This window comes from Arvicanthis niloticus, chromosome 2, assembly GCF_011762505.2.
Source record: "Arvicanthis niloticus isolate mArvNil1 chromosome 2, mArvNil1.pat.X, whole genome shotgun sequence".
Taxonomy (NCBI): Eukaryota; Metazoa; Chordata; class Mammalia; order Rodentia; family Muridae; genus Arvicanthis; species Arvicanthis niloticus.
In genome coordinates this window covers 135,910,986-135,927,004 of record NC_047659.1, presented here as the reverse complement: position 1 = coordinate 135,927,004, position 16,019 = coordinate 135,910,986, and the positions used below count along the sequence as shown (strand labels likewise).

The 16,019-nt window shown below is 47.0% G+C and overlaps 1 protein-coding gene across 4 annotated transcripts in view; it reads right to left on the bottom strand.

Annotated features, from left to right (window-relative positions):
• Positions 1-10,809, bottom strand: part of Arfgef2 (ARF guanine nucleotide exchange factor 2) — an 81,848-nt gene extending 71,039 nt beyond the window's left edge. For all 4 annotated transcript variants that reach the window (XM_034494264.2, XM_076930262.1, XM_076930263.1 and 1 more), the window contains exon 1: positions 10,507-10,809. In XM_034494264.2, coding sequence (XP_034350155.1) covers positions 10,507-10,627 — 121 coding nt within the window. In that variant the 5' untranslated portion in view covers positions 10,628-10,809. The remainder of the gene's footprint in view (positions 1-10,506) is intronic.
• Positions 10,810-16,019: the final 5,210 nt, after the last annotated feature.

The window sequence follows — 16,019 nt, the reverse complement described above, 5'->3', positions numbered from 1 at the left end:
AGCTTCCTGTCACAGAGAAGTTAATAGCTGGCACAAGGAGACTCCCTCAACTTCCCGTTAACAAACCTACAAAGGGTTCTGCCTGTGCCCATGCTATGATTCTCTTGTTATGGGGCAGGGAGGAGATACCTGCCCTCCCCCCCCATGCCCACCTATCCCTACTGCTTGCACTGGCCACTCTTCTCATCACAGGTTACCATCACTGCCCACTTACTGACCTTACTGTTCTGCTTTTGGCTTTCCTGTCCCTCTCTCCCACCCTACAGCTCTTCTCCACACAGCAGCCGGAGGGACTGTCTTAGAGTGTGACAGTTAATACTGTCAATTTGATAGGATCTAAAGTCACCTCGTAGCCCAGCCTCTGGGCATGCCTGTGAGACTGCCTACTTTAGACTAGCTGAGGCAGGAGAGTCACTTTAACTGTGGGCAGCACCATTTCTGGAGTCCTGGACGTAAAGAGAGAAAGCTGAGCACCAGCGCCCACCGCTCTCTGCGTCCTGACTGTGGACATGTGACTGAGGCCTCAAGCTCCCGCCACGGTGTACTGTCATTAAACTGTGAACCAAAAGAAACTCTTCCTTCTGGAAGCTGTTTTGAGGCATCACGGAGATAGGCAATGTGGGAAGTGGCTCACACTGAGGGGAGGCAATGGCCCTCATTTTCTCAACTCTCCAACAGCACGCAGCTCAGAATCCTTACGGCTCTAGTCACCACTCTGGTCTCCCCGTCCACAACTTTGGATGACACCCTCACTCCCCACCACATCCCAGGGCTCTTTCAGTCCAGGCTCACACTTGTCACCACTTCAGAGGTACCTCTCAGTATCACCAACAACTGCCACCACCGGAAGCACGTCGCTCTGCATCCCTAACCCCTTCTGTAGTTCACTCTGGGTCACTCCTCTCAGTGTTCTTCACAGTACTGCCTGGTCACTCCCAACAAACTACGCGTCAGCTCCTTTACACACGCTTCCTTGTAGAGTACAATCTCCATGCAAGCCAGCCTGTGCTGTCCACTAGAATGTGGCAGCAGACACGAGTGGGTGTTCCGAGTTGAACACCTGTGTAAACCCTCCTTTTCCTTTCTTGTGTTACTTAACCTGTCCCTCAAGTGGTTCCCTTTTCAATGACATTTAGAAAATTCCAAGTGTCTTCTACCTTAAGGAAAGAAAACTAAAGCTGAGCATGGTGACACACCTGTGATCCCAGCATTCAGGAGGTCGGAGCACAACTGCCATAAGTACCAGGCCAACCACTACTACACAGCAAGAGTCTGCCTCAAAACCAAAAAAGAGACAAACCTTCTACGGGCCACACCCCTTCTCCTGTCAGCACACCCAGATACAGCCTGTGCTCCCTGCCAGTTCCTCTCCTCCTCCTCTCACTTCTGCCCACGACAGTCTGGATTCCACCTGCAGTGCTGCACACAAACAGCTCGAGACCAGCAGTGACCATGTCGCTAGCCTGACAGGCCTGCTTCCGTGCTCCATCTTACTAGCCTCCCACAGCATCCCACTTACCAGGCCCACAATCCCAGACTCTTTCTCTGCATCTGCCCTGGGCTTCCCACCTGTCTCTTCCCTAGCTCCCTCTGTACACTCCACCTTCTCTGCCCAGGCAGGAAGAGATGCAGGTTCTTACACTAGGCCCTGACCCACTAGGCCCTGATTCTAGTCTCTAGACCAGGCCTCTTAGGAATCTCAGGCTTATCTATTCAGTCTTTTCCTATTTCATGAGTCTCACTGGATGGTGCTTGATATGGTTTGTATATGAGATGTCCTCCACAAACCCACGTTTTAAAGATGTGGTTCCCTAGATGGTGGAGCCAACTGTGGGGGTGATTAGCTCATGAGGGTGCTAACTCTATCAACAGGTTAATCCACTGGTGAATTCACACTGAGTGAGCAACCAAAGCTGGGCTTGGCTGAAGGGAGTAGATCACTTAGGGATGTGCCTCTGAAGGATGGCTTGTTCCTGGTGTCTCTGTTTCTCTCTCTCCTCCTGGCCATGAGGCGGACAGCTCTGATCTACCCTGATGGGCTTCCTCATCTCAGATCCAACAATGAAACTAGCCAGCAATGGACCGAAGCCTCTGAGACCAGGATCCCAATGATTCCACTTTTAAGTCACTCCTCTAAGATACTGGGCATAGCAACGAGACACTGATTAATATGTCCCAAGACAGATCTAGTTCCAGCTCAGACGAGCCCTCCCCTCCCCACATATATGGCTGTCCCTCTTCCCACCTGACAGTTCAGATTACTGGGTCAGGGATTTGGAGCTGGTTCAACAATTCTAGTTCTTGTGTTTTTTACACAGGTTCCTTGTGCTGTCATCACTCCAAGCTACCCACCCGTCACCAGCATGATGCTAACTGCCTCTTCCTTGATCTCAAGCCATCCCTCTAGTCTCCCTGTAAGATGTATACACAGTGGCCCAAGCCTGACTGTGCCAGCACCTTTTTCAGACTCTTCAGTATCAACCTACTGTTTTTGACCATGACCCTGTGGGGTTCTGACCCTCCTCCCCTACTACACTTGCAAGCACACTAGGCCTCAGCCACACATTGCTGTCACAGAGCCTTTGCTTATGCTGGCCTCTCTGCTAAACTGCCTCCCAACTTCTGTGCCTGCATTCATCACTCCCATCTCACTTCTCCTTAAGGACATGCTCAAGTCAGTGTCCAGTGCTCTTACAGGGGCAGGCCTCTTGCTGGTGTGGCCACAGGGTGTGACTGTGGCTGCCTCAGAGCACAGTCCTTGTTTGTTTTGCTCCTCTGGCACCAGGAGGCCAGCTGTGACACCCAAGCACATCCCTCTGAATGAGAGATCGGTAAACAGCAACAAATATGCACAGACAACTCTAGTACTGAGGGGAAGCCAACCTTTCCATCCCTCCACAGAAGGCCTGTTCTCCCCACTAACTGAAAACCTAATAAAATGCCCCAAACTAACCATAACTACCCTGCCAGGAAGCTCCAAGAATGAGTCAGCAAACGTAAAACTATTTTCTAAGATAACCCACAGGAAAGACAGTCAAGCAATCTCCTGGTAGGTTCCTTGTCCCTGCAGAGAACAGAGATAAGGAAACCTGGCTCCCAGCTGTCCATGTGAATGAAGCACACCTTTTCACAGGTCTGCTCTTCTCCGTAAGGAACAGGCTTGTTGTTTGCCTGGACACTGCTTTCAGAGTCTCCCCAGACAAGTACAAAGTATAGGTCTGGATTCATTTGCTCAGCCAGAGTCATGGATGCAGCTCCACAGACCAACTCATGAGGCAGAGAAGGGTGAGCACCCAGGTCTTCCTCCTCGGCCACACAGGCCTGAAAAACAGCAGCTCACCACCAACTCCATGCTATGCCCCTTCTTCATGGCACTAGCTCACTTAAGCCAGATCAATAGGTATTCTCATCATCTCAGGAGCAAGGCACTAAGAAACAAGATCACTAAAAGGATTAAAGTTCCCCACAATTATCAACACAACTCAATGTTCAGCTGCTGTTGCTACAAGGTGAGCTCCCTCCTGGAAACACTACAAAACTTATCAACAAAGAGCAATCTGCAGGGAGCTGAAGAGATGGCTCAGCAGTTAAGAACACATACTGCTCCTACAGAAGACCTGAGTTTGGTTGCCAGGGCCCCACATGATGGGCACCCACAACTCTTCGTCCAGGGAATCTGCTGCCACCTTCTAACTTTCATGGTGCACTCACACACACACTAAATAAATCTATTTTTAATTCAGAAGGCAGAGGCAGGTGAATCTTGGTGAGTTTGAAATCAGTCTGGTCTACAGAGTGAGTTCCAGGACAGCCAAAGATACATATACAAGAAACCTTGCCTCAAATAACAAAAACAAACCAAAAAATAAATTTTTGAAAGTTAATTTGGCCGGGTGGTGGTGGCGCACGCCTTTAATCCCAGCACTTGAGAGGCAGAGGCAGGCAGATTTCTGAGTTCGAGGACAGCCTGATCTATAGAGTGAGTTCCAGGACAGCCAGGGCTACACAGAGAAACCCTGTCTCAAAAAACCAAAAAAAAAAAAAAAAAAAAAAAAAAAAAAAAAAAAAAAAGAAAGAAAGAAAGAAAGAAAGTAAGTTAATTTTATTCTTTTGTGGTGTGTATGGGTTTTTTGACTGAATGTCTGAGCACCATGAAAGGTCAGAGCACCACAGCAGATCCCCTAGGACTGTAGCTGCAAATGGCTATGAGCCACCATGTAGGTGCTGGGGGTCAAACCCAAGTCCTCTGGAAGAGCAGCCTGTGGCCTTAGGCATCAATCGAGTCCCCTCTGGGGATTTCTTTTTAGTTTGTTTGGTGGTTTTGGTTTTGTTGTTGTTATTGTTGTTTTTGAGATTGGGTTTCTCTGTATAGCCCTGGCTGTCCTGAAACTCACTTTGTAGACCAGACTCTGTGTGTAAACTCACAGAGATCTGCCTGCCTCTGCCTCCTGAGTGCTGGGATTAAGGGTGTGCACCACCATTGCACAGCTTGTTTTTTGGTTTGTTTGTTTGTTTGTTTGTTTGTTTGTTTTTTAAGAGCAATCTACAGAGGTTATGAGCCTTGTTAGTTCAGTTTTTATGAAATATATCACTTGCAGACAAAATCCCTAATCCACGAGAATTTAATAAATTGAAGGATTTATTCTGGACAGTATTTCAATTAATTACTCTAATTATTCTTGAATCTTGAGATAAAAGTTTTTCCATAGAACCTTGGCTGGTCCAGAACTCACTCTGCAAATCAAGCTGGCCTTAAATATACAGCAACCTTCTGTCTCTGGCTCTTGAGTGTTGGGATTACAGCTGTGCACCCTGAAGCCTGACTGATCACATATGTCATTTCTAAAACGAGAGCTCAATAAATAGCAGAGCATGGCTTCCAACTCATGATCCTCCTGCCTCAGCTTCTAGAATGCTGGGATTACAGGTATGTGCCACATTAGGCAAGTAGCAATATTTTTAATATTTTTCAGATTTCACACTTAAGGTTCTTTCTAACAGTGACAAGAGGTTTTTCTTTCAAGGGATTCTGTGCTGTAAATAGAATGTCACACATGCTAACAAAGTCTTCACGCTGAGTGATGTCTCTAGGTCTAAATGCTGACCATTCCCACACAACACAGGCTTATAAATATATTTTGTAACTCTCTCTCTTCTGAATGACATTTAAGCAAGCTCAACCAACAAACCAACAACCACTACCCATGAGCCACCTCTCCTTCATCCTCCTCACAGTACAGCTAACCCCGGAGAAAGCCCTACCTGTGCCCACTGTGTCTTCACCCCAGCCGGTTTTTCACCTGCAGTATGCTCAAACAGCTCAATGGGTGGCCACTCATGGCTCACAAGCTTCTAAACTCTGGCATCAAACAGTGAGCGCAGCACGCCTGAGACTGGACTTCATCCTCCACAGCTTGAATAACTGGAAGCTGCAACTTCGTTTGCCCACCCACTGTGTAGCTGTGGGCAAACTACTCTCCTGTTTCCCACTGTAGAGTACCCCAAACAGTCATCAATCCCGAATCTGGAGAGCAGAGCTCAGGGCTGCTGATGCAAACAACACGAATCAGAAAAACCTAGCTCAGTGATGCTCATCTGAAACTACCTCCCAGCACAACAGAGACAGAGTAAAATACTGAAAAAAAACTTTTGACCAGAAGGTTTCAAATGTAACTTAGAATTCAACTACAGAAAACAGTCTCTTCACTGAAACTTCACCAGAGTACAATGACTGCTTTCAAAGGCTTCGTGGAATCCTTACCAGAACTCCAATGAGATACCAGCTCCATCATCACTGGATGAGTGACCCCTGGCTAGCCTGTTCAACTCTTAGGCCATAATGGAAGTGATAACAATAGTAAGGTCCAAACTAAAGCTCACAGTGGCACTGCGCCTGGAATCCAGACCCTTAGGATACAGCAGACAGTATACAGATGCTATAGACATGAAACCGCAGTCTGTTTCAGATGATAAATAGATACACGTTTGTTCTTTTTTTTTTTTTTTTTTTTTTGGTTTTTTGAGACAGGGTTTCTCTGTGTAGTCCTGGCTGTCCTGGAACTCACTCTGTAGACCAGGCTAGCCTCGAACTCAGAAATCCGCCTGCCTCTGCCTCCCGAGTGCTGGGATTAAAAGCGTGCGCCACCACCGCCCGGCTTATACTTTCACGATGGCTGAGCATGACAGCTAACAATTACGGAACACTTTGGCCCTTTCATATGCTTTGTGCATATTAAATTACTAAATGGATACTCTGTCTCTCAGACACACACACACAAGAGGATCATTAGGTTGATTCAGTTAAACTGTAGACAAAATTTTCCAAATTCAATTTAAAAACACTTAAGACTTTTTAATACTTACTTTTTTGATTAACCTTCCAAACTCCATACAATTTAAGAACAGAATATAAAGAGACATGGAGAAACATGGGCTTATTAAGACAATTACAAAAGGAAGGCTTTAAGAATGGAATTAAACTCCCCAACAAAGGGCTGGAGCTGAAAGGCTGTAGACAATGAACGTATGTCCAGGCTTCATTAAAGGGACAAGAGCAACAGTGTCCTTGGGGTGAAATGCTCTCACAGGCTCTTGATTCCTCCTGACGAAAAGGACACCAGCCTCGATTTGGACAGCCATCCACCTATGCATCTGATACTCAGAGAGCTGACTCACTGAGTCACTCCAGTCCTGTTCCACCCGGCTCATCACTGTTGTTACAAATGACAACTCCTGTCTTCACTGCATTTAACAAATCAGTGCTGTAAGGAACACAGCCTTCTGTCATGAAAACTTCTTTTTTCTTTATTTTTAAGAACAGAGTTATTTATCTTATGAGTGTTTGTCTACATGTATGTACGTAGTATATCATGTGTGTGACTGGTGCTCACAGAACCCAAAAGAGGGTGTTAGATCGCCGGCACTGGAGTTATAGACTGCTGTGAAGCACCTACCACACGGGTGCTGGACGTAACCAAGGCACTCGGCACTCCTAAAGCCAACTCTCCGGTCCCATAATTACACTCTTATTTATTGTATCTACAAACCAAGCAGATCAGTAAGTGACTCCTGAAAGACCTACCCAAGGTTAAAAAACACAGAATCAGAGTGCTTAAAGATCCTGTGGTAATAATCAAAACAGCAAGCATCTGCTCAACACCCACTTTACCCTCAAGAGTTTGTACATGCCAACTAACTTCATCTTAATGGTAACACTGACAAACGTGTAAGATTAACTATAAATACAGCAAGTGACGGCAGGTGATTTGAATCCAGAAAGTCTTGAATCCCAGAAGGCTCAGGCTTCTCAAGACCTGAGATGAAGCCCTGAAGCCCTCCCCCTCCCCTGACATGCTGTAACTGACTATAACCTGTCACAGAAAGACATGAAGGCCTAATGCTCTCCCCACTCCCCCAACATGCTGTAACTGGCTATAACCTGTCACAGAAAGTTTCCAGTAAGAACTCTTTATCAGTCAAGCACTCCAGCTTTCAGTGGTCACTTAGAGTTCTTATCAAACTTAATGACAATCTTTACATTATCTTTAAGCACATTATTCTTCTTGGGGTTGGAGATAGTTCAACATTTAAGAGTACCAGCTGCTCTTCCAAAGGACCCAGGTTCGATTCCCAGCACCCACAGAGCAGCTCACAATGGTTTATCTGTTCTTTAACTTCAGTTCTAAAGAACCTGACACCCTCACACAGACAGACATGCAAGCAAACACCAGTGCACATAAAATAAAAACAAATTTTTTTTTAAAAAAAAGCAAGACAAAAATAACCCCTCTGCTTTAAAAAAAAAAAAAGAAAGAAAGAAAGAAAGAAAGAAAGCACATTATACTTCTTACCCACCCCCTCACTTAGCCATGTTTCCTTATTTCTTCCTCATTTTGGGGCTCTTATGTGGGATACATGCATGGTCACATGTGTGAGTGTACTCTTGTGTTTATGTATGTATACACATGTGCATGGAGGACCAAAGTTGAGGCTGGATGTCATTCTTGATTGCTCTCCACTTAGCCAAGGCAGTGTCCTTCCCTGAACTGAAGCTCACTAATTCAGCTAGTTAGCTAGCCAGCTTGCCCCAAGAACCCCCTATATCTGCCTCCCAAGTACTTGGGATATAGGAAGCCACCACATATGCTTGCCTTATAAATACAAATGGGTTCTGGGGAGCCGAAATCTGGTCCTCACACTTCCGCTGTGAGCACTTTATCTACTGACCTACCTTTCCAGCCCCACACATTTCTCTTCTTAAATGAGGTTACTGAGACCCAAGACAAGGCCTTACATGGTAAGGGGCCACAGGTACTCTGCAGTGTTTTTACTGCTCAGAAATAAAAACGTCTTTTTACCTAGCTAAGCACATAGCTCTATCTTAAACAAGAGCTCCTTTAAACCACCCCTGGGTATGAACTCCCTGATCACTGATAACAAGCCATCCCTCCAATTTCATGTAACCTAGGTGAAGTTACTTCCTGCCAAGGCCATTTCTTACACACGTATGTGTATGCAGTAAGTACGCATGCTCACACATGAGAGCATGCATGTATAAATATATAATTCAAATGTGCATTTCTACAGCCTAAATTGGAAAAAAATCTGAACTTTTAAACAAAAAAAATGTAATCCAAAAAAAAAAAAAAAAAAAAAGAAGAAAATCTTGCCAGGCAGTGGTGGTGCACGCCTTTAGTCCCAGCACTTGGGAGACAGAGACAGGTGGATTTCTGAGTTCGAGACCAGCCTGGTCTACAGAGTGAGTTCCAGAACAGCCAGGGCTACACAGAGAAACCCTGTCTCAAAAAATAAAAAAAAGAAAAAATAAATAAAAAAAAGAAAAGAAAAATCTTATAATGTACCAGTGTTACAGCCCAGTATGACCCACAGGACAATTTTATAAAGAGATCCTAGCAATATGATATTTGATGCTAAAATTTCTGAACAAGAAATCAAAACTTAAAAGTACTATGGCAAGAATGGAGTCTAGGAGGGTTTCAACCCGAGGCTCATGCCTAACTCACAGCTGCTCTCCTAAAGCTTATGATACATTCCTGATAGAACAGAGCCCAACTCTTGGCCCTGGTTTTCAAAACAGAAAAGCTTTAACACTTAGGTCTCAGTAAATCCCTTCTACAGACTCTGAATGTCACAAGATCAGCTGCTTCTGGATTACACAGGCCTCAAGCACCTTACTACCAACGACGGTTTCTGACTCTAAGGGACTCTCAAATGCTTCCCACACCAAAACTGAACCTTATTCACGGGGAAGTGCAAAGATCACAAATCCATTCCGAGGTCTCAAGTGGACGCTCTCCTGCACCCATGGAGAAGAGTTACTAACAGAAACACAGCCTTTCTGTTTACTCAACCTTTTAGGACAGCAGGCCTTTTAACCAAATCCCATGGATTGCACAGGGTGGTGAATTAGCAGAGAGACTGCTCTGGTCAAATGTCCTGATGCTCTCTGCCCACAACTTTTTTCCTCTTGAACCTCCACACGGTGGACATTTCTTACCTTTCAGAACTGGGCTCAAATGTCACATTTTCAGAAAAAAACTACTTCCTGACCATCCAACCTAAAGCAGACCTCAGGTCCTTTGTATCACTTCTTGGTCTTTTATTTTGACAGCAGCACTTACTAGTATTGTTTTGTCTGCTCTATCAGAACATAACAAGATCCACAGAGACAAACAAGGACTCCATTTCTCCTTCATGGCCATCTCCTCAGTGCCTGCTACACAGGCTCTTGATAAGTAACTAAAGATAGGAAGACTGATTTTGGTGTCAACTACCGAGCTTTTACCTAGTTAGAGACTTCTGTCTTTCCATAATCCATGAATCCATTCAGCCAGCAAATATTTACTGAGCAACTACTGTGTGCCAAGCACTGTCATAAATGCATAGGATAACGCATTGAATAAATCAGACAAGTATCTTTGCTCTGCAGAACCTTTATTTTAGGGACCCGCCCTAAAATGAGTGTAAGTCTTACACATTGTAAGTCCAATGCCTGAAATATGGATCATCCTACATCTCTTCCAGGTGAAGCGCTCGCGGAGCCCGAATGTTCTCCAGCGAGACATTTCCAAAACAAGCCTCCGGGGTCCCTCAATACCAAGTGGACAGCTCTCTGACTTGCTCTGATCGCTCACGTGCGAGAACCCCAACCAGCAGAGTCGAGATAAAGGAAAAACTTAAGAGCTAGAGCTACTGCTTCAGAGGACTAGGAGATAGATGGTGAGGGGAGGAACCAGGAAACGGGACAAGAAGTCCTGGCAAGAGCCCTAGGCAGGGAGGCTAGAAAACCAGCCGTGGCTGTCACCAACTTGCTAGGTGACCTTGGGACAGTCTCGGCCGCCCCAACACCAGCTCCCACGGGGGCAGTAAAGCGGAAGAGGACCGGAGGGTGGGATTCGGGTTGGGAGAAGCGGAGGGCAGCAGGCCCGGAGGGTAACGGCCGTCGTGGGGAAGCCGGCGCGGGCCAGGCCGGGGTGGCTCACTCACCGAGCGCCACCTGGCAGGCCCTACGCAGCTGGGAGTGCTGGGGCCGCTTCACCTCCTTGTCAGCTAGGATCTTCTCCAGGGCCCGGGACACGAACATGCTCTTGGTCTGGCTTTCCTGCATGGCCCCGGCCTGCGGGAGCCGGCAACCCCGCGAGCCGGCGGTGCGAGCGAGCAGGAGAGCGAGGCTGAGGGCCCGGCGTCCCGGCCGGCACCGGCCGCGTCCGTGCGCGCCGCCCTGTCAGGAAGAGACGCCCCGGCCCCACGGCGCCGCCATGTTGCAACGCGTCACGTGACCACGTGACTGGTGGTGTCGCTACGTCTCCTCAGCGTCGGTCGACCCTGTGACCCCAAGGGTGGGGGCCGGCCGGGAGGCGGGGCCAGAATGGGGCGGAGCCCCGTGGGTGGGGCGGAGGCCCTGCGGTGGGGCGTGGTCTGTGTAGTTGGGGCGGGGCTTACGCGAGTTGGGCTGGTCGGGGCGTATCTAAGTAGTATAGCAGGACCAGGTAGGGAGAGTGACAAAGACTATGAAGAAGAAAATACAGGTCAAAGGCTATAGAAGTGGGCAGCCCTGAAGGAAAGGTGTAGGTGACCGGAGGTAGGAAGAGAGGTGACTAAGAGCATGCGACAAATATGCTGAGAAAAGCGAAAGAGGGAAGGAGTAAAGGGGAAAGAGAAAAACGTATAATGATAGTAGTGAGGAGAGATGGGCAAAAGGAAGAGAATGGAATGAGAGAGGCGACAGAGAGTAGAGACAGTGAAGAGAAAGGAGAAACCGGGAGATTGAAAATAGAAAGATGGTCAGAAGACGGATCCAGGAGGGGTTGAGAAATCAGGGGCAGAAAGGAGGCTCAGGGGAGTTAAGAACCAGGGCTGAGGATGAAGCCAGAAGGTAAGAGAGAGGAGGTGAGAGGAGAGAGAAGAGAGGGAAGGAAGGAAGGAAAGGAAGGGGAGGCCAGAAGGTATATTCACAGTGTTCATCCCTTCCGGATTTTCATCCCGTCAGCAAACCACGCCAGCCCTGGACCAGCCTTACACATCCACACAGTCCTGTTGCCACAGGAAAGATAGCTCCAGGCTAGCCAGTTTGTGAGCAGTAATCCTTCTGTCTCTGCCTCTCAAATGCTGGGGTGCTAGGCATACAGCACTTACGGAGTTTTACTTGTTTTTGGTTTTTTGTTGTTTTGATACATGTCTCAATGTGTATCACGGGCTGGCCTTGACCTTGAACTCAATGTCCCCTCTCTTTAGTTTCAGCCAAGACAGGGGACTGAGGTGCATATTTTACAAACCAAAGCCGACCTGGCCTCCAGGTTCTCCCAGAATCCCTCAGTCCCTACCTGGTATCCCCTGGCCCCAACCCTGAACTTTCCAACCCAAGAGTTGGGCTGCCTTTCCCCTTTCCCTTCACTCAGAGGCTCTTACAGACATTCTCTCTCTCTCTCTCTCTCTCTCTCTCTCTCTCTCTCTCTCTCTCTCTCTCTCTCTCTCTCTCCAAGCACTCTTTCTCTCTTCCCCTGGCGACTCCCTGGGCCTCCTTCCTCAGGACCAGTGAACTAACCTGAGAGCAGCTTCCCAATAAACCTGCATTTAATATAATCTAATCTGGCTTGAGTTGGCTCATTTCACCTGCGGGGAAATAACTTATCACCCTCCTCAGCTGGGATGGTAGGAGTAAGCCAGCACGCTTGAACATCTGCTAAGTGCCAGTCTGTGGCAATGCTACCAACAACTCCTCTTTTCCCTGGTCTGTTTTCATCAGCCTCCAGTATGGAGGGCAAAACAAGAAAAGAAACCAACTCAGGTGGCCAGTGTGGCGTGGCCTGAACACGAGTGGAAGGCACGGCCTGATTCCAGGGCCGCTTCCACTCCAAGGCACAACAGTACCGTGTCTTGACAGTACTGACCCCTCGCCCCTGCTTTCCCACGGGCAGCCTTGATGCTTTGTCTCACAAGCAGACAGTTGTTCCTCGTGGAAATTTCGGAAATGTCTCGTGTCACCATGTTCAAGTGCTCAACTCAAATATCCCTTGTCGCTGTGTCCCCCTAGCTGACGTTTATCATAGCATTTTCAAACCTTTTGTATTTTCAGGTTGTTGGGCTCTGTCCCTGTGGGGGGGTCTGGTCCAGAGCCAGGTGGAACACTTCAAGACTGTAAATTCCATTTATTACAAAGAGACTTTAACACTCCTGTCAAAAAAGGGAGTCTATTTCTCGATGCCCCTGCACCTGGGCTACCCTCATAACTGACAGAGTAGCTGGGCCCAGGTAGGCCTGGTCCCCTATCTTTCTTTACTCTCTGGGGCTACTGTGTGCTTCTTAGAAGAGTCCCAGAACAAAGAGGACGTAGAGAGAACCCAGGTCTAACAGCTGTAGCCCGTTCTCAGTCAACACACCAGGGGAATACAGCAGCATGACACACGCTAGTGAGAGCAGCAAAGTTGCTTAGAAAACCCATCCATCAGAGGGAAACAACAAACCCTTCTTTTAAGTCATGACAGCTGGGGGGGTGCTTGTTACACAGCAGTCAATCACTGGAATCTTTTAATCCTTATGCATTGAATGAACGAATAAAGGAAAGAATGTATGAAATTCTCAAAGTACAGTGCAGTCGTCCAAGTGATATTTTGAACCACATATCCTTCAAGGTGGTCAGACTGAGGCATTTGGGGGCCACTGCAAGGGCACAAAAGGCAAACAAGCTTTACACCCTTAACTGCTTTCAACAACTTTGTCATAAAACACCATGGAAGGTCACAAGCCCTTTACAAAGTAGGGTCCCCCATGGCTAAACCAAACAAAATGAGTGGGGCTCAAGACTGAGCCTAGAGGACCGAGAGACCTTGTTCCTCCATACAATGCCCTTTGAGTTCCCAGATCAGCCCAGGGAACACACAGACAAACTCTCAAAGCAAACATCACCTCTGTCAGTTGACCTAAATGTCATTAATCTGGGAGTTCACATAGTGTCTGATTCATAACGAGCCTCCCGGTAGCTTCCTTGAAATGACACTGCTGACGTGTTCGAGAACAGTTGCCTGGTTACTTCTGCAGACACTCAAAGGCCACTTTAGCTACAGTGGTAATTCCTCACTAGACCTTCAAGGATCTGGCAGGTACCTGAGATGGAACAAAACTCTGGGTAGCTCCATCTTCAAGACACATCCTGCCCCCACTAACTACCTCAACCATTGAGCCAGACTCCACTGAGCCTGTATGAAGACTTGTCAATAGGTTGGGAAATGTTTTAGCCAATAATCCAGGGTAAACTTGACCTATTGTCCACTGGAGCCAACATGTGATTCTTCTGTCTCACCCTTGGCAACTCAAATACTCCTAGTCCTTCAGTCTTGCTGTAAGGCTGGGACTCAGCCATGAGGCCTAGACCTATAAGATGACTGCTACAAAAACAATGCAGCAATTCCTGAGTCCTCTTAGCCCACCAAGTACAAGGCAAAGATGTTTAGGAACAAACATCTCTTTTTCTTTATCTTTGAGACAGTGTCTTCTATAGCTCAGGTTAGCCTTGAATTTCTGGTTCTCTTGCCTCCTCCTCTCTAATGCTGGGATTATAGGCATTTACTATTGGGCCTTGCCTATGTGGTTCTAAAGCTCACATGCAGACTTTCATGCATGCTGGGCAAGTGCTCTCTACAGGTTGAGCCACATCCCAGCTCGAGAAGAACATGAGTAATAAGTGGACAATTACCAAACTTTAACTCTGCTCCCCTTGAGAAAATAAACAAAAACCTGCAATTTACTGGAGCTGGAGTGGTGGCTCAGCAGTTAAGAGCGCTGTCTGCTCTTCCAAAGGTCCTGAGTTCAATTCACAACCACCACACGGTGGCTCACAACCATCTGTAATGGGATCTGATGTTTTCTTCTGGCACGCAGGCATACATGAGAGTAAAGGTACTTACGTACATAAATAAATCTTAAAACAAATACACAAACCCTGCTGTTTCCTTTGTCAGCCAGGTGGCTGGGCACCTCTGGTTCCTTCTGCCTACCTCAACATAAAGGAACCTAGCCTGTCTCACACCTTGGTCTACTTTCTCCTGTTTCCACACCATAAGATCTGCCATCCACTCTGAAAACCACGCCCCTCCTCTGCTCAAAACCTAGAGGTGGCCCCCTGTTTACTGTGGAGCAGACTCTATATTCTTCTATGGTAACAAGCTCGCACTGGCCCTGCAAGCTTTCAGACCTCATCCCCCATCTTGGATGCCAGGCTGCTTCTAGACTCCTTTGTGTTCCTTTAAGGGTTCATGAGTCAGGTAGTAGTGCCATATGCCTTTAATCCCAGCATTCAGGAGGCAGAGGCAGGTGGATCTCTGTGAATTCAAGACCAGCCTGGTCTACAGAATGAGTTCCAGAACATCCAGGACTACACAGAAACCCTATATCAAACAAAAATAAAAACAAAAAAAGTTTGGCTTATGTACTCCTGTACCTCTTGTAAGTGTTTCTCTATGAAGGCCAGGTCTCCCAAGAGTGTTTTGAAGTCTGGGGGGTGGGGTAATAAGGATTCTAAGTGTCTGACAAATGATAAACCACTGAGCTATACCTTTAGTCCTTATTTCACTTTTTATTTTGAGAGAGGTTCTCATTAAATTAGTTTAGGCTTTGAATGCAAAGTGAGTCTGGAGTTGTGATGTTCTATCTCAGCTTCCTGAGTAGTCAGGGCTACAGGCCTGTGCCATGGCTGGCATTTTGCAACTGTGTTGAGGAACTGTGTTGGAAGAATTTTAATTTCGCAACATGGATGCTCTGATCACATCCAAAGACTTTCTAGATCTGTGTGATCTGGCTGGAATGCAGACAGGCCCTTAGTACATACGTTAAATCCCAAACAATGATATCTAATTGAGGGGCAGACAAAGTGATGAATCAGGGAAAGATTTGAAAGAATGAGTCAGATACAGGATACATCCAATGTGAAGAGGGCATTGGATCCAATTACAGATGGTTGTGAGCCACCGTGGTTGCTGGGAATTGAACTCGTGACCTCTGAAAGAGCAGCCAGTGCTCTTAACCCCTGAGTCACCTCTCCATCCCCCCCCCAAAGAGCAGCACTTGGGATTCAGTCAGTTTGGTCAGTCGGTTGGAAGTCAGTGCAGTGAGTGTAGTGCAGTGGAGTTGAGTTCATTCCTGAGGTCATGCAGTTCAGTGCAGAGAGCAGAGGCAGTTGAAGTCAGAGAATAGGGAGGAGCCGGGAGATTAGAACAAATTGCCAAAGTTAGTTTGAGGCCAAGGACAGCAATTCAGTGAGAAGCTGAGAGAAGCCAGATTGAATCAGTCAGCTTGGAGAGGAATTTTGAGCCAGAACAGGTGAGAAGAATCAGCCAGCCAGAGTTCAGAAAGAATCAGAAAGGGTGAGCTTATTCAGCAGTAAGCCTCCAAGATGACAATTATATCAGGTGAATAAAAGTTTTTGGTTTTTTTGTTTGTTTGTTTGTTTGTTTTTTTGTTTTTAGAGACAGGGTTTCTCTGTATAGCTCTGGCTGTCCTGGAAC